Here is a 19,368-nt window from a genome sequence, read left to right as displayed (position 1 = left end):
TCTCTGGTGATTAACCATAACCGATTTATGGTTAAAACATTTCCCACATTCTGGACATGAAAATGGCTTCTCCCCTGTGTGAGTTCTCTGGTGTATAACTAAATCTGATTTTAGGTTAAAACATTTCCCACATTCTGAACAGGAAAAAGGCTTCTCCCCTGTGTGAGTTCTATGGTGATTAACCAAAACCAATTTATGGTTAAAACATTTCCCACATTCTGAACAAGAAAAAGGCTTCTCCCCTGTGTGAGTTCTCTGATGTATAAGAAGCTCTGATTTGTAGCTAAAACCTTTCCCACATTCTGAACAGGAAAAAGGCTTCTCCCCTGTGTGGGTTCTCTGGTGCACAACTAAACCTGATTTCCGGCTAAAACATTTCCCACATTCTGAACAGGAAAAAGACTTCTCCCCTGTGTGAGCTCTATGGTGATTAACCAAAGCCGATTTATGGTTAAAACATTTCCCGCATTCTGGACATGAAAATGGCTTCTCCCCTGTGTGAGTTCTCTGGTGTATAACTAAATCTGATTTTAGGTTAAAACATTTCCCACATTCTGAACAAGAAAAAGGCTTCTCCCCTGTGTGAGTTCTCTGATGTATAAGAAGCTCTGATTTGTAGTTAAAACCTTTCCCACATTCTGAACAAGAAAAAGGCTTCTCCCCTGTGTGAGTTCTCTGGTGATTAATCAAAACTGATTTATCGTTAAAACATTTCCCGCATTCCAAACATGAAAATGGCTTCTCCCCTGTGTGAGTTCTCTGCCTCGCAAGATCTGATCTGCGAATTTTTTCTTGTTTAAGAAGAGTATTTCTATATTCTGAACGTGAAAATGGCTTCTTTGCTTTAGGAGCAGTTCGTTTTTTAATGCTTATTTTGTAACTTTGATTTTCCTTAGTAGTCGCTAATGAATCAGAAGACAGGACCTGTTTCAAAGGATTAGATGATTGATCTTTGCTGTGAAGGGATGATGGTATATCTGGAGTAATGGCATTCATTTCAATTGCATCTTGTTGGATCTCAATCTCATGTGATTTAAAAATTGAAGATGTCAGTTGTCCTTCTGATCTCCTGGTACAGTCATCTGCCAAGAATAAAATTAAGTATTATTATTGAATAAAATGTTCTTACATTTTTTTAACATTTTTACTTAAAGGGTCTGTAAAAATGGCAAGTTACGTAAAAAAAAAATAAAAAAAAAATTATTCACCAAGTCAATTACAGTTCACAGTCTAAAAGACTGTGCCCAAACCACATTTAGCGTTCATGTATTTGGCATTACTATAGTGAGAAGAACCCACTTAATTTATCTGGGCACTGTGTGTTGGGTAATAAAATGGCATTTTTGCAATTTTCACTCTCCAACATCCACTGCGTTCTAATTTAGGGAAAGTGCCTGTGGAGTCAAAATAGTCCCTACTCCTATAGATTAATTCCCTGAAGGTTATAATTTCCAAGATGGAGTCACCTTATGGGGATTTCTACTGCTCTGGTTTTCTTTCATTTTGTCATATCAAGGTTTCTGCAAATGGTGGGTCCCATTTTCTCTGGGATCTGCTCCTGCAACGTCTAATTCTGTCACCAGGAGCTTTATTCATCCTGCAGGCGGCGCTGGTGAAGGAGGAGACGTCAGAACCAGAAGCTCTGGCGGCGCAGGCTCTGTCTAGCCATTAAGATTAGGGTTGCTGGGACCAGTAGTATCATCCAGTCTGGCAGTATGGGTGTGTGTGCTGTCCAGCTGGAGTAATCTGCTCCCTGCTTCAGTTAATTGGAAAGCACCGCACCCTACTAAAGCTGGAAGCATATTGCGGGAAGCTGCCAGATCCAGCCTTGTTCTCCTCTGGTTCAGTCCTCTGTGATCAGCTCCCGGTTTGTCTATTTGTTTCTGTTGTGACCTCGGCCCCTTTACTGACTATTAGTTTCTTCTGATTTTGTATTTTCTCTGCCCTCCTGGTTCTGACCCGAATAGCTGACTATTCTTCCCATCTGACACAACAGAACAGCAGGTAACACAGTGGCCCAAGCTAGGGGCCTCTGTGTAAGTCCAGATCCATGTAGAGGGGTTAAAGAGAATCTGCCACCCCCTGGGAGATTGGAGACCCCTAATATGGGCATACAGGTTATAGAAAAGTAGATCTATACATGCCTGTATGGCCCATAGTAGAGGTCTGCTTGCAGTGAAATGGGAGTTTTATAAAATCCGTTATCACATGCTTGGCGTCCCCCGGACGCCAAGAAGTCCCCGCCTATCTGCTTATTTAGCATGTTCCCCACCTCCCCTGCACATCACAGGGACCTGTGAAGTGCACTGGTTTAACTCATTTCCCGCGCATGCGCATTGCGACGCTCACATCAGGAGCGCTTTGTTTCCTCCCGGTCCGTTTGTCTCTGCACTGCTCTGCAGTCGCAACGCTCATGTGCAGGGGAGGGGGGGGGGGACATGCTACATAAGCAGATAGGCAGGAATTTCTGGGCTAACTAAAGAGATAGGCGGGGATTTCTTGGTGTCCAGGGGACACCAAGCATGTGAAGACAGATTTTATAAAACTCAATTTCACTGCAAGCAGACCTCTACTATGGGCCATACAGGTATGTATAGATTTACTTTTCTATAACCTGTATGCCCATATTAGAGGTCTCACATCTCCCAGGGGATGAGAGATTTCCTTTAAAGAAGTTAAAGGGGTGATGGGCAAAACTGTGACTATAGACCATAACACATCTACTGAAGAACTGAAGAAATCAAGCTGAACAGGCTTCTTTATAAAAAAAAAATGAGTAAATAGTGATGAAACCTCTCGGGGGTAATTAGAGTATGTGGTTCTTGGCAATCTAAATTATCGCTAAGTGCCAATATTTTCAGATCAGATGAGTTTCAAGAAGAAATATTAGACATTTTAAATGAACTTTTTATAATAGTGCAGAGCTGAGGTGTCTTATATTTAGACCTCGGGCATTGGGAAGACGTAATGGAGACCTTTTTTTGAAAGACTACCAGGGAGTTACAGATTCACATAAGTGAGGCCGGCCGATCCCACCACAATCAAACTATCATACAGAATGAACCTGGAAAAAAATACATAAAAAATATGTTACATCCTCAACAAGAACATATGTATGAGGGGAGAACTCCAACATTAAAGCGGACTTACACTTATTTATGGTGGACCATTGGAGCTACTATGAGTTCTGACCAGGAGAGTAGAGAAAGTATTAGTGCCCCCATTTCAGGAGAGATTGTGCAGTAATCTGAATTCCTTAGGATTGAAAACATAATGGAATTTATGACGTGAAGTGAATCCAACATACCAGGGCTCGAGCCATGCCAACACATCTCCTGCAGGTGTATATATTACAGTATATTACAGCTATCAGCCTCGCACAGCTTAGAGATACAGGTGCTTCTCAATAAATTAGAATATCATCAAAAAGTTAATTTATTTCAGATCTTAAAAAAAGTGAAACTCATATTATATAGTCATTACAAACAGAGTGATCTATTTCAAGCGCTTATTTCTGTTAATGTTGATGATTATGGCTTACAGTCAATGAAAACACAAAAGTCATTATTTCAGTAAATTAGAATAATTAACAAAAAACACCTGCAAAGGATTCTTATGCGTTTAAAAAGGTCCCTTAGTCTGTTTCAGTAGGCTCTACAATCATGAGGAAGACTGCTGACTTGACAGATGTCTAGAAGGCAGTCACTTACACACTCCACAAGGAGGGTAAGCCACAAAAGGTCATTGCTAAAGATGCTGGCTGTTCACAGAGTGCTGTATCCAAGCATATTAATGGCAAGTTGAGTGGAAGGAAGAAGTGTGGTAGAAAAAGGTGCACAAGCAACCGGGTTAACTGCGGCCTTGAAAGGATTGTTAAGAAAAGGCCATTCAAAAATTTGGGGGGAGATTCACAAGAAGTGGACTGCTGCTGGAGTCATTGCTTCAAGAGCGTCAACACACATAGACTTATCCAGGACATGTGTTACAAGTGTCGCATTCCTTGTGTCAAGCCAGTCATGACCAACAGACAACGCCAGAAGCGTCTTACCTGGGCCAAGGAGAAAAAGACCTGGTCTGTTGCTTAGTGGTCCAAGGTGTTGTTTTCAGATGAAAGTAAATTTTGCATTTCATTTGGAAATAGAGGTCCCAGAGTCATGAGGAAGAGTGGATAGGCCACAATCCAAGCTGCTGGAGGTCTAGTGTGAAGTTTCCACAATCCGTGATGGTTTGGGGAGCCATGTCATCTGCTGGTGGAGGTCCACTGTGTTTTATCAACACCAAAGTCAGCGCAGCCGTCTACCATGACATTTTGCAGCACTTTATGCTTCCCTCTGCCGACAAGTTTTTTGGAGATGGAAATTTCATTCTCCAGCAGGACTTGGCACCTGTCCACACTGCCAAAAGTACCAATACCTGGTTTAAAAAGAACAGTATCACTGTGCTTGATTGGCCAGCAACTCGCCTGACCTTAACCCAATAGAGAATCTATGGGGTATTGTCAAGAGGAGGATGAGAGACACCAGACCCAACAATGCAGACGAGGTGAAGGCTGTTATCAAAGCAACCTGGGCTTCCATAACACCTCAGCAGTGCCACAGGCTGATCGCCTCCATGCCACATTGCCGCATTGATGCAGTAATTGATGCAAAAGGAGCCCCGACCAAGTATTGAGTGCATTTACTAAACATACATTTCGGTAGGACATCATTTCGGATTTTAAAATATTTTTTCAAGCTGTTATAAAGTATTCTAATTTACTGAGATAATGACTTTTGTGTTTTCATTGGCTGTAAGCTATAATCAACATTAACAGAAATAAACACTTGAAATAGATCACTCTGTTTGTAATGGCTCTATATAATATGTGAGTTTCACTTTTTTGAAGAACTGAAATAAATTAACTTTTTGATGATATTCTAATTTATTGAGAAGCACCTGTATATCATGGCACAGGTGTAATGTTTTTTGCATAGTTAATTGCGATCCTGTATGAAGTTAGTCGGTTTTAAAAGAAATTGAAAAATCAGGACAAAAGGGAAACTCTGTTGTTATTGTACAGAAATTCACACTTGGCCTCACTGCACATTTAATGTTGTCGATCATAAAAGTGAAGTTTGGTCATTAAAACTGGACCTGGTCTTGTAGGGACCATATGAGCACATTCAGCAACACAGAAGGGAGAGAAGGTAGATTCATCCAATAAGATATCAGGGTTCTAGGAAGCCAACAGCATCATTACCCTCCGCTTTCACTTACAGGCCCATCATAATATTTTCTTCAAGTGATTTTCTAAACTGTCTGTACATTCTACGTAGATTGTCATCTGGTTTTGTAGTTTACAGATCTGAGGAGGTAATGGTCAGCGTCTTCTAATCACAGGGAGTAGGTGGATCCTCCAAGTTATAAGTTCTATAGAAAAGGGCTTTCAATGGCCAAAATCAATTGAACAGTTTTTGGTGGAGGAGAATGTTGTAGTCTAGAGGTAAAATGGTGATCATACGGTTGTGATACAGCCGGACTACACAACCGATAAAGCAGCCACAGCCGGTGACTTATAAGAATCTGTAACTTCTCTGCATTTAGTGGTTACTACTCACCTGGGAGGTCATCTGTAGGAATCATCTCTTTACACCGCTCATCACCCCTCACATATATCTCTGTAGTATTAATATGGGTCAGATCTTCAACCTGAAACAAATATTGTAAAAGTCACAGACAGATGGAGAAGTCACATGTATGATCAGTTCTAATCCTGCCATCTCCACCGTTCTCATTACACAAGTATAAAACATATAATACTGGTGGATAAAACAAGACTGAGCACAAGACCTTCACAGCGATCTACACATCATAGGGGAGATCTCATGACACCTTCTCTCCATCTACCTGATGATCCTGAGGAACATTGGGATCTTCTTGTTTACAGTCCTGTGGAAGAAGAGGACGGGGACATCTCTCTGGTGTTGTCCTCTTACTGGATAGATCTGGAGGAAACACATACAAGGACTGAATTCATTCTTTACATACAGATAATTATAGGCCGTGTGTATTTAGTCCTGTCTATTACCTGGTGATGTGAGGGGCTGGGGAACATTCATCATGACGTCCTTGTACAGATCTTTGTGTCCTTCTAAATACTCCCACTCCTCCATGGAGAAATAGACTGCAACATCCTGATACCTTATAGGAACCTGACATATACAATGATACCGTCATCCCCCCGATCCCTTCATAGCGTTACTGTATAATGTCCCAGCATTCCCAGCAGTGTCACCTCTCCAGTCAGCAGCTCAATCATCTTGTAAGTGAGTTCTAGGATCTTCTGGTCATTGATGTCCTCATGTATCAGGGGGTGAGGTGGAGGCCTCGTGATTGGGCTCAGGGGTCTTCCCCATCCCTCAGACACAGGGTCCTGACAGCGCCCACTAGAGGTCTTCTTCACTACTGTGTAATCCTGGTTATGGAGAGACACATTAATAAATCTCCCTCCAGACATTTCCAGAGTCCTCACCTCTCCAGTTCTGTCCATCTGTTATTCCCATAGATAAGAATGATGCAATGTGACGTCATCAGAATCTCTCACCTCTCCAGTAACCCGGAAGAGGATCTCTAGGGTGAGGTGTAATATCCTCTCCGCCATCTTGTCTCTGTCCATTTCCATCTTTGATGGATAAATCAGGAAAATTCACTTGTATAGAAGATCTTTACTGAGAGGATCCGATATTGTAGAGACCTGAACGAGAAGACGATGAGCCGATGTAATATCATAAAAATCCTGTGTAATAATACAATTACTAGAGATAATCAGGGAAACATATGAGATTTATAATTTTACAGTATTTAGTTTTCTTCTTTACATCTAGAAATAAAACCTATATACACTGCTCAAAAAAATAAAGGGAACACTCAAATAACACATCCTAGATCTGAATGAATTAAATATTCTCATTGAATACTTTGTTCTGTACAAAGCTGAATGTGCTGACAACAAAATCACACAAAAATCATCAACGGAAATCAAATTTATTAACCAATGGAGGCCTGGATTTGGAGTCACCACCAAAATGAAAGTGGAAAAACACACTACAGGCTAATCCAACTTTGATGTAATGTCCTTAAAACAAGTCAAAATGAGGTTCAGCATTGTGTGTGGCCACGTGCCTGTATGATCTCCCTACAATGCCTGGGCATGCTCCGGATGAGGTTGCGGATGATCTCCTGTGGGATCTCCTCTCAGACCTGGACTAAAGCATCCGCCAACTTCTGGACAGTCTGTGGTGCAACGTGACCTTGGTGGATGGAGCGAGACAGGATGCCTTCATCTTCCAGGAACTGCTGACACACTCCAGCCACATGAGGTCTGGCATTGTCCTGCATTAGGAGGAACCCAGGGCCAACCGCACCAGCATATGGTCTCGCAAGGGGTCTGAGGATCTCACCTTGGTACCTAATGGCAGTCTGGCTACATGGAGAGCTGTGTGGGCCTCCAAAGAAATGCCACACCACACCATTACTGACCCACTGCCATAGGTCATGCTGAAGGATGTTGCAGGCAGCAGATCGCTCTCCACGGCATCTCCAGACTCTGTTACATCTCTCACATGTGCTCAGTGTGAACCTGCTTGCATCTGTGAAGCGCACAGGGCACCAGTGGCGACTTTGCCAATCCTAGTGTTCTGTGGCAAATGCCAAGCGTTCTGCACGGTGTTGGGACGTCGGGCTCTCATACCACCCTCATGGAGTCGGTTTCTTATGGATTGTGCAGACACTTGCACATTTGTGGCCTGCTAGAGGTCATTTTGCAGGGCTCTGGCAGTGCTTCTCCTGTTCCTCCTTGCACAGAGGCGGAGGTAGCGGTCCTGCTGCTGGGTTGTTGTCCTCATACGGCCCCCTCCACGTCTCCTTGTGTACTGGCCTGTCTCCTGGTAGTGCCTCCAGCCTCTGGACACTACGCTGACAGACACAGCAAACCTTCTTGCCACAGCTCGCATTGATGTGCCATCCTGGATGAGCTGCACTACCTGAGCAACTTCTGTGGGTTTTAGAGTCCGTCTCATGCTACCACGAGTATGAAAGCACAACCAACATTCAAAAGTGACCAAAACATCAGCCAGAAAGCATTGGTGCTGAGATGTGTTCTGTGGTTCCCACCTATATAATAATAATAATAATAATAATAATAATAGTTTATTTTTATAGCGCCAACATATTCCGCAGCACTTTACAAATTTTAGGGGGGACTTATACAGACAATACAGAATAAGCATATCTCATATCGAACGGAGTGAGGGCCCTGCTCGCGAGCTTACAGTCTATGAGGAAGTGGGGGAGACACAAAAGGTAAAAAGTACATATATTGTATAATGCAGCCTTGATATACTGAATAGGATAAATAATAATACATGGACTGGTCGCCAGCCAGTATGTGTGCAGTCCTGACAGAGGCTTTTATGTGCATGGTTGGTTTGAACCCGAAGTTGAAGAAGATTTTAATATGGGGGAAAGCTGGGATGGACAGAGTGTGTTTAGGTGATACGCCAGTCTAAAGAAATGTGTTTTTAGGGTTCGCTTGAAACTGTGGGTATTGGGAATTAATCGAACTGTCCTGGGTAGTGCATTCCAGAGAATTGGCGCAGCACGCGAGAAATCTTGGAGACGGGAGTGGGAAGTTCGGATTATGGAGGATTTTAGTTTCAAGTCATTTGCAGAACGGAGGGCACGTGTAGGGTGGTAGACTGAGACAAGGGAGGAGATGTAGGGGGGTACTGAAGCATGGAGCGCTTTGTGGGTAAGCGTGATAAGTTTAAAACGAACTCTATATTGTATGGGCAACCAATGCAATGACTGGCACAGGGAAGAGGCATCTGAGTAGCGGTTGGCGAGGAATATGATCCTGGCTGCTGCGTTCAGGACGGATTGGAGAGGGGAGAGTTTAGTAAGAGGGAGACCGATTAGTAGAGCGTTGCAATAGTCAAGACGAGAATGAATAAGAGCGACAGTAAGAGTTTTTGCCGAGTCAAAGGTGAGAAAAGTCCTGATTCTTGAGATGTTTTTGAGGTGTAGATGACATGAACGAGGGAGTGATTTGATGTGAGGAGTGAAAGAAAGATCTGAATCAAAAATGACCCCAAGACAGCGGGCTTGTAGCTGGGGAGTAATGGTTGAGCCACAAACGGAGATGGCAATATCGGGCACAGGTAGATTAATGGAGGGAGGAAAGACGAGTAGTTCAGTTTTTGACAGATTCAGTTTTAGGTAGAGGGAGGACATAATGTTAGACACAGCAGAAAGACAATCACTGGTCTTTTGTAGTAATGCCGGGGTGATGTCCGGAGCAGAGGTGTATAATTGGGTGTCATCAGCATAGAGATGGTACTGAAAACCGAATCTACTGATTGTTTGTCCAATAGGAGCGGTGTATAAGGAGAAAAGAAGGGGGCCTAGGACTGATCCTTGAGGAACCCCAACAGTAAGAGGAAGTAGGGAGGAGGAGGAGCCGGCAAAAGACACAGAGAAGGAGCGGTCAGAGAGATAAGAGGAGAACCAGGAGAGAACCGTGTCCTTGAGGCCAATAGTGCGGAGCATAGTGAGGAGGAGCTGGTGATCCACAGTGTCAAATGCTGCAGAGAGATCCAGGAGAATCAGCAGGGAGTAGTGACCATTAGATTTAGCTGTTAGTAGATCATTAGAGACTTTAGTGAGGGCAGTTTCAGTAGAATGTAAAGAGCGGAAACCAGATTGTAAAGGGTCAAGAAGAGAGTTGTCAGAGAGAAAGCCGATTAGACGGGAGTGGACCAGGCGTTCCAGGAGTTTAGAGATAAAGGGAAGATTGGAAACAGGTCTGTAGTTGGCCGTGCAGTTCTGGTCGAGGGATGGTTTTTTAAGTAATGGTTGTATGCTGGCGTGTTTAAAAGAAGAGGGAAAGATACCAGATGAGAGGGAAAGGTTGAAAATTTTAGTTAGGTGAGAGGTGACAGCTGGAGCAAGGGACTGAAGGAGATGTGAGGGAATAGGGTCGCTGGTGCAGGTGGTAGGGCGAGAAGATGCAAGGAGCCTGATCACTTCATCTTCCGTGACTGGTTCGAAGTCAGAAAATGAGCAAGATACAATGTGGCGGGGGGGAGCATGCATAACATTTGGGGATTGGGAGAAAATTTCCTGTCGGATATGGTCAATTTTTTCTTTGAAATAGTTAGCCAGATCGTCAGCGCTGAGGTCGGTGGTCGGGGCCTGTGCTGTTTGATTGAGGAGAGAATGAAACGTGTCAAAGAGTCGTTTAGGATTATTGGAAAGTGAGATGATGAGGTTGTTAAAGTAGGTTTGTTTGGAGAGGTGAAGGGCAGAGTTATATGTTTTCAGCATAAATTTATAGTGGAGGAAATCTTCGGGCAGATTTGATTTTCTCCACAGCCGTTCAGCGCACCTGGAGTACCTCTGGAGAAGACGTGTTTGAGGCGTGTGCCAGGGTTGTCGCCGTCTATGCCGAATTGTTCTTTGTGTAGGAGGTGCGGCTTCATCCAGGGCGCATAGCATTATTTTGTTATAATGCTTCAATGCAGATTCGGGACATGAGAGGGAGGAGATTGGGGCCAATGATGATTGCAACCTTTTTATAAATTTCTGGGTGTTAATGGCGCGTAAATTTCTATAAGTGTGGACGGTGGGAGTGTCTTGAGTAGAGTCACAGTTCTTGACAGAGAATGAAAGAAGATTATGGTCAGAGAGTGGAAGGGGAGAGTTAGTAAAGTCATGTACTGAGCAAAGCCGGGAGAAGATCAGGTCCAATGTGTTCCCGTCCTCATGTGTAGGAGAATTAGCAAGCTGTGAAAGGCCGAAGGAGGAGGTTAATGATAAAAGATGCGTGGCAGATGGGGAAAGAGGATCGCCAATTGGGATGTTAAAGTCTCCCATGATTATCGTGGGGATGTCGCAGGATAGAAAATTTGTAAGCCAGGCAGCAAAGTGATCCAGGAATTGACGGGGGGGACCTGGGGGGCGATAGACAACCGCCACTCGCAGGGAGAAGGGCCGGTAGAGTCTGACTGTGTGGGCCTCAAAGGACGGGAAGATAAGGGAGGGTACAGGGGGGATAACCTGAAAAGTACATTTTGTTGAAAGAAGCAGACCAACACCTCCACCTGATCTGTTGTCAGGTCGCGGGGTATGAGAGAAATGTAGGCCACCATAGGAGAGAGCTGCAGCGGCGGTGGTGTCTGACTGCTGGATCCAGGTTTCAGTGAGAGCCAGAAGGTTGAGGGAATTAGAGAGGAAAAAGTCATGGATGTAAGAGAGTTTATTACAAGCTGAGCGTGCATTCCAAATGGCACAGTTGAATGAGACAGAAGATATGCAGGGAATATTAATGAGATTAGCAGGGTTTCTGAATGTAACAGGGAAAGAGTTAGTGTTATTATTACTGGAGGGTCCTGGGTTGGGAGAAATATCACCTGCGACTAATAGAAGGAAGATACAGAGAGTGAGCAGATGATTGAGTGATTTGTGAGAGCGTTTCCTGCGTTGTATGGTGGGAATGAATGGATCTGCATGGTATAACATTGTGAAGAGAGCATGACAACTGTACATAGGAGAAGAGAGGAGTGAGGGATTAATATGGATGAAGTGTGCCGCTTTTGTGGGAGAACGGTGAATGTGGATGATTGTAGCAACCAGAGTATAAATGGCACAGATACAAATGGTGAATACTGTTTGCCAAAAAGATGACCTGGAAGCAAGTTTGTTTAATTGTCTTGCATGTCTTACCTGTCTCCTGCCCTGTCCAACTGCCATTTTCTAACTGCCAGGGCACTTTGCTAAATTATGGCACTTCGATAAAGTATGCATAAATGCTATATGCATAAATGCCCCCGCATAAATGCCTCCCCTTAACTAAGTCTCAATATATAGGGACGTATCTGCTTAGATCTGCCCAGATTTATTGAGGGTGTCTTGATAATTGTCAATAATTTCCATCTATTGTCTATTCCATTTGCACAACAGCATGTGAAATTGATTGTCAATCAGTGTTGCTTCCTAAGTGGACAGTTTGATTTCACAGAAGTTTGATTTACTTGGAGTTATATTCTGTTGTTTAAGTGTTCCCTTTATTTTTTTGAGCAGTGTATTTTAGGCCACAGACAACAAGCAGTTTCTTCCTCAGAGTCTGCAGCTGAACACGTTTCTCATAGACTCATCTTCCATAATGCTAATTGTCGTCTCATTTACGGACACTGGCATCGGCATTAGTAATACTACAGGAGATATTCATTACACATGACATGAGAAATAACTACTTCATGATCAGGACGGCATCTTCATTTTCTACTATGGCTCTAGAAACATATTGGGCCAGAATCCGTCACCGACTACATCTCCACCGGTCGTCTATATGAATGTTTCCCTTCTTCCCCGGACTGTAATCTTGTATCATATTAGATCTCATGTCTGATTCACACACAGAAGTTTGAGGCTTTTATAAAAGCTTTTTTGTTCACACAAACACCTCGGACAGAAATTATTTGATACGAAAGTCTTCATGTACACTGTTTTATGGTGTTTATTTCTGGCCTTAGTCTTTCCTATGTTACAAGAAAGACACCAGATAAGAGCAGAAATAGTAAAAACATGCAAAAAGCACAAGACAAGTTTAAGGGCAATGGTACCAAATACTAATGAAATGTATGTAATGTTTTAACTTTGCAGTAAGTAATAAAAATGCCTTAAAACATTCTCTCTCATCTGGCAAATATTAAAAATTATGGTAAATTATGGTAATCCTATTTGACCTAAAACTGGAAAGGTTTATTCTGATTTCATGTCAGATATTGAGAGAAACATGCATATGTGTCTTTATATAGTGTATGTAAACTTCTGGTTTCAACTGTACATCAAGAGAATGTCAAGAGTGTGCAAAGCAGTCATCAAAGCAAAAGGTGGCTACTTTGAAGAACCTAGAATATAAGACATATTTTCAGTTGTTTCACACTTTTGTGTTAAGTATATAATTCCACATGTGTTAATTCATAGTTTTGATGCCTTCAGTGTGAATGTACAATTTTCAAAGTCACGAAAATACAGAAAAATCTTTAAATGACAAGGTGTGTCCTGTATCTATAAATATATACTGTATATCTGGTGGAGTCATATCTCCCGACTCTGCAGACCGCATGCCGCTGCTGTACTTGGCAGGCACGGACCAGATGGTATGGAGATTAATGAGGGAAAAGTCCAAAGGCAAACTTTTCCACACTTAACAAGAACTTGATGAGAAGTATATACATCAGATAGCAGGCACAACACTTTATGAATGCTTCTTCTGCATTAATAATAAAAAAGTGGAATAAAAAAGTGCAAAAATGCATATATAATATATGACGTATTGGCCGATATTTTGGGCAAAATACTCAAGCTCGTAACCCGCGTCAAGGGTCCTCATGCGTCCCTACTCTAAACATAAAAAACAAAGCCACAATAAGAAGAATTAAATTTTTTTTTCTTTTTTTCTTCAATTGTGGGGGAATTTTAATTCTTCTTATTGTGGCTTTGTTTTTTTACCAAAAAAGAAAAAAGTTATGGCTGTAGGAAGAAAGGGAGCAGAAAACGAAAATGCAATAATGGAAAATGGCCCAGTCATGAAGGGGTTAACACTACCAAAATTACAAGCTCAATGGCTTGTTGTGGATGTACTGTATATAAACAGATGTAAACAATGAATGATTGATACAGTCACTACCTTACCCAATCCCGTACCTAAACTAAGCTGATGCTGCCTAGCCGAGGAGGTTGGCACCCTAAGGAACGACAATTGTGTCCCTCAGAAGCCCTATAGAACGTATAATTAGCAAATATACACACACACACACACACACTATATTATACAGATTATACAGTGGGGAAAAAAAGTATTTTGTCAGCCAGCAATTGTGCAAGTTCTCCCACTTAAAAAGATGAGAGAGGCCTGTAATTGACATCATAGGTCGACCTCAACTATGAGAGACAAAATTTGACAACAAATCCTGAAAATCACATTGTCTGATTTGGAAAGAATTTTTTTTCATATTTTGGTGGAAAATAAGTACTCAATACTTTGTTATATATCCTTTCTTGGCAATGACAGAGGTCAAACGTTTTCTGTAAGTCTTCACAAGGTTGGCACACACTGTTGCTGGTATGTTGGCCCATTCCTCCATGCACATCTCCTCTAGAGCAGTGATGTTTTGGGGCCGTCGCTGGGCAACATGGACTTTCAACTCCCTCCAAAGGTTTTCTATAGTGTTTAGATCTGAAGACTGGCTAGGCCAGTCCAGGACCATGAAATGTTTCTTGCAAAGCCACTCCTTCGTTGCCCTGGCGGTGTGCTTGGGATCATTGTCATGCTGAAAGACCCAGCCACGTTTCATCTCCAATGACCTTGTTGATGGAAGGAGGTTTGCATTCGAAATTTCACGATACATGGCCCCATTCATTCTTTCATCTACACGGATCAGTCGTCCTGGTCCCTTGGCAGATAAACAGCCCCAAAGCATGATGTTGCCACCCCCATGCTTCACAGTAGGTATGGTGTTCTTTGGATGCATCTCAGCATTCTTTCCCCTCCAAACACGATGAATTGTGCTTCTACCAAACAGTTCTACTTTGGTTTCATCTGACCATTCTCCCAATACTCTTTTGGATCATCCAAATGCTCTCTAGCAAACTTCAGAAGGGTCTGGACATGTAATGGCTTAAGCAGGGGGACATGTCTGGCACTGCAGAATCTGAGTCCCTGGTGGTGTAGTGTGTTACTGAAGGTAGCCTGTGTAACGTTGGTCCCAGCTCTCTGCAGGTCATTCACTAGGTCCCCCCGTGTGGTTCTGGGATTTTTGTTCACCGTTCTTGAGATCATTTTGACCTACGGGGTGAGATCTCGTGTGGAGCCCCAGATTGAGGGAGATTATCAGTGGTCTTGTAGGTCTTCTATTTTCTAATTATTGCTCCCACAGTTGATTTCTTCACACCAAGCTGCTTGCCTATTGCAGATTCAGTCTTCCCAGCCTGGTGCGAGGCTACAATTTTGTTTCTGGAGTCCTTCGACAGGTCTTTGGTCTTCACCACAGTGGAGTTTGGAGTGTGACTGTTTGAGGTTGTGGACAGGTGTCTTTTATACTGATAACAAGTTCAAACAGGTGCCAGTACTACAGGTATGAGTGGAGGACAGAGGAGCCTCTTAAAGAAGTTACAGGTCTGTGAGAGCCAGAAATCTTGCTTGTTTGTAATTGACCGAATACTTATTTTCCACCAAAATTTGAAAAAAAAATTTATTTCCAAATCAGACAATGTGATTTTCAGGATTTGTTTTCTCATTTTGTCGCTCATAGTTGAGGTCTACCTATGATGTCAAATACAGGTCTCTCTCATATTTTTAAGTGGGAGAACTTGCACAATTGGTGGCTGACTAAATACTTTTTTCATATATATATCACATACACACACAGTGGGTATGGAACATAGTAACAGTTTATAAGGCCATCCAGTTCAGCCTATTTCTTGTGCACTGCAGCTATTCCACAGCGTTGATCCAGGGGAAGGCAAAAAAAAAGCCCATGCGGTATAGGCCAATTTACATCATTGAGGAAAAATTCACTTCCCGACTCCAATCTGGCAGTCAGATTAAATCCCTGGATTAATTAACTAAGCATAAGATGTACTTTTATTGTTCTCAAGAAAGGCGTCCAGGCCTCTCTTGAACTCATTAAGTGAGTTGGACATCACCACGGCTCTGACCGTAAAGAATCCCCTTCTATGCTGGTGCAGGAACCTCCTTTCCTCCAGATGCATAGTGTGCCCCCTCGTCTTTGTCACCATCCTTGGTATAAACAGGTCATGGGAGATATCTCTGTACTGCCCCCTGATGTATTTATACATGTTTATGAGGTCTCCCCTAATCCTTCTCTTTTCCAACGTAAATAGGCCTAATTTTGACAACCTCTCTGGGTATTCTAGTCCCTCCATTCCCTTTATTACCTTAGTCGCCCTCCTTTGTACCCTCTCTAGCTCCAATATGTCTTTCCTGAGCACCGGAGCCCAGAACTGTGCACAATATTCTAAGAGCGGCCTCACCAGCGCTTTATACAGAGGAAGAACAATGTTCTCATCATATGCCCCTATTCCTCTTCTGATGCATGCCATGACTCTATTTGCCTTCGCAGCTGCTGCCTGACACTGGGCACTCCAATTTAATTTGCTGTTAACCAAGACGCCCAGGTCCTTCTCCATGTCAGATTTCCCCAACGGTTTCCCATTTAATATGTATGGGTGACTGCTGTTGTTCTTTCCCATGTGCATGACGTTACATTTATCGGCATTGAACCCCATTTGCCATTTTTTGGCCCAACTCCCCAATTTATCTAAATCCTCCTGTAGCTGTGCCCTATCCTCATCTGTATTAACTACTTTACAAAGTTTAGTATCATCTGCAAATATTGCTATTTTACTATGCAACCCTTCCACCAGATCATTAATAAATATATTACATAATATAGGGCCCAAGACAGACCCTCGAGGCACCCCGCTAGTAACCCTGACATACCCTGAGCTTACTCCATTGATAACCACCCTCTGCTTTCTATCACTCAGCCAGCTATTTACCCACTTACACACATTATCCCCCAGACAAAGCATTCTCATTTTATATACCAACCTTTTGTGTGGCACGGTATCAAACACTTTGGAGAAGTCAAGGTAAGTATTCAGACCCCTTTATTTTTTTCACTCTTTGTGAAATTTCTGAGTAAAGCAGAAATTCTTTTGTAACCTTGGCCAGATCTGTGCCTTGCCACAATTCTGCCTCTGAGCTGCTTGGGCAGTTCCTTTTGAGCTCATGATTCTCATTTGGTCTGACATGCACTGTGAGCTGTGAGGTCTTATATTGACAGGTGTGTGCTTTTCTGAATCAAGTCCTATCAGTTTAATTAATCACAGCTGGACTCCAATGAAGGAGTAGAACCATCTCAAGGAGGATCACAAGGAAATTGACAGCATGTGACTTAAACATGAGTGTCTGAGCAAAGGGTCTGAATACTCATGACCATGTGATATTTCAGTTTTTCATTTTTAATACATTTTCAAAAATGTCTACATTTCTGTTTTTTTTCAGTCAAGATGGGGTGCAGAGTGGACTTTAATGAGAAAAAAACTGAACTTTTTAGAATTTACCAAATGGCTGCAATGAAACAAAGAGTGAAAAATTTAAAGGGGTCTGAATACTTTCCGTACCCACTCCACAGAAGGGCGAAAAATTCAGCACGAAATCCAGGTAATGTGATAAAAGTTAAAACTCCATTTATTGTGAAAAAGTTAAAACAAGACAATGGGACTTACGAGTCACAATAACATGTTTCGAACTCAGATGTTCTTAGTCATAGTGTGACCCATATCCAAAGAAAACCAAAGTCAAATTTTTAGGATTTTATCCTATTCAGTCCAGATCTGATTCAATGGATATTTTTCAGGAGGTTGTGCAGCAAAAGTAAAAGGTGCTGCACTCATTTCCGAATATGGGGACTGTCAAGTGAAATGTGACCAATAAAGAACGGATTGCCCTTCAAGAATTAAAATGTATGAAAGATCTTGTCATAAGAATGTCAGACAAGGGAGGAGTAGTAGTATTAACCCTTTAACACCAACGCCTTCGTGATCAGGCCAATTTTTGGTCAATCTGACCACTGTCACTTTATGAGGTAATTACTCTGGAATGCTTCAGCGGATCCCACTGATTCTGAGACTGTTTTTTTCGTGACATATTGTATGTCATGATTGTGGTAAAATTTATTCGATATGACTTGCGTTACTTTGTGAAAAAAATCGGAAATTTGGCATGGCAAAAATTTTGAAAATGTTGCAATTTTCAAACTTTGAATTTTTATGCCCTTAAATCAGAAAGATATGTGACAAAATAGTTAATAACATTTCTAACATGTCTACTTTACATGAGCACAATTTTGGAACCAAATTTTTTTCGCTAGGAAGTTATAGGGGTTAAAAGTTGACCATTGATTTCTCATTTATCCAACAAAATTTACAAAACCATTTTTTAGGGACCACATTTTATTTGAAGTGACTTTGAGGGGCCTTTATGACAGAAAATAATCCAAAGTGACACCATTCTAAAAACTGCACCCATCAAGGGGCTCAAAACCACATTCCATAAGTTTATTAACCCTTCAGGTGATTCGCAGGAATTTTTGGAATATGGAAGTAAACAATGAACATTTAACTTTTTTTTCACAAAAATGTTACTTTAGATCAAATTTTTATTATTTTTTTTTTTTCGCAAGGGTAACAGGAAAAAATGAACTACAAAATGTGTTGTGCAGTTTCTCCTGAGCACGCTGATACACCATATGTGAGGGAAAACTACTGTAGGGGTCCACGGCAGGGCTCGGAAGGGAAGGAGCACCATTTGACTTTTTGAATGTAAAATTTGCTTAAATAACTAGTGGACGCCATCTCGTGTTTGGGGAGCATCTGATGTGCTTAAACAGTGGAAACCCCCCACAAGTTACACCATTTTGGAAACCAGACCACTCAGGGAACTTATCTAGATGTGTGGTGAGCACCTTAAACCCCCAGGTGCTTCACAGAAGTTTATAACATTAAGCCGTAAAAATAAAACTTTCACATTTTTCCCACAAAAATGTTTTTCAGCCCCCAATTTTACATTTTCATAAGGGTAACAGGAGTAATTGCACCATGCAGTTTGTTGTGCAATTCCTCCTGAGTAAGCCGATACCCCATATGGGGAGGAAAACTACTGCTTTAGCGCACGGCAGGGCTTGGAAGAGGTTGCAGACACCATGTCACATTTGAAGAGTCGCTGACATACCAAAACAGCAGAAACCCCCACAAGTGACACCATTTTGTAAACTACACCTCTCAAGGAATTCATCTACGGGAGTAGGGAGTATTTTTTAAAACTCAGGCGATACACAAACTTGTATAACATTGGGCTGAGTAAATGAAATATTACTATTTTTTCCATTCAAGTGTTACTTTGACCCCAAGTTTGCAGTTTTCAAAAGGGGTAATAAGAGAAAATGTTAAACAGCTTCTCTTAAGTACATCAATACCCCATAAGTGGTCGAAAACTACTTTGCAGGCACAATGCAAAGCTCATAAGGGAAGGAGCGCCATGTTACAGTGCAGATTTTACTGTTGTGGTTTGCAGGTGATATGACCCACTGGGAGAGCCCCTGAGGTCCCAGAACAGAAGAAACCCCCCCATAAATTACTCCATTTTACAAACGACACCTCTCAATGAATTCATGAATTCATCTAGGGGTGCAGTGATCATATTTACATCACATGTGACAGAAATTTATACCATTTGGCAGT

General features: G+C 42.1%; 1 protein-coding gene across 1 annotated transcript in view; it reads right to left on the bottom strand.

Annotated features, from left to right (window-relative positions):
* Positions 1-19,368, bottom strand: part of LOC141176217 (uncharacterized) — a 32,246-nt gene that overhangs the window by 1,078 nt on the left and 11,800 nt on the right. Inside the window, exons 2-7 of the mRNA XM_073660202.1 lie at positions 6,584-6,733; positions 6,275-6,454; positions 6,068-6,191; positions 5,887-5,984; positions 5,598-5,688; positions 1-1,082 (exon numbers count right to left, since the gene is read on the bottom strand). The exon at positions 1-1,082 is cut by the window's left edge and continues 1,078 nt beyond it. Coding sequence (XP_073516303.1) covers positions 1-1,082; positions 5,598-5,688; positions 5,887-5,984; positions 6,068-6,191; positions 6,275-6,454; positions 6,584-6,661 — 1,653 coding nt within the window. The 5' untranslated portion in view covers positions 6,662-6,733. The remainder of the gene's footprint in view (positions 1,083-5,597; positions 5,689-5,886; positions 5,985-6,067; positions 6,192-6,274; positions 6,455-6,583; positions 6,734-19,368) is intronic.

This window comes from Phyllobates terribilis, unplaced genomic scaffold (assembly GCF_046119375.1).
Source record: "Phyllobates terribilis strain yellow unplaced genomic scaffold, ASM4611937v1 Scaffold_17__1_contigs__length_24005725, whole genome shotgun sequence".
In the NCBI taxonomy this organism is placed as follows: Eukaryota; Metazoa; Chordata; class Amphibia; order Anura; family Dendrobatidae; genus Phyllobates; species Phyllobates terribilis.
This window is presented reverse-complemented; position numbering and strand designations above follow the sequence as displayed.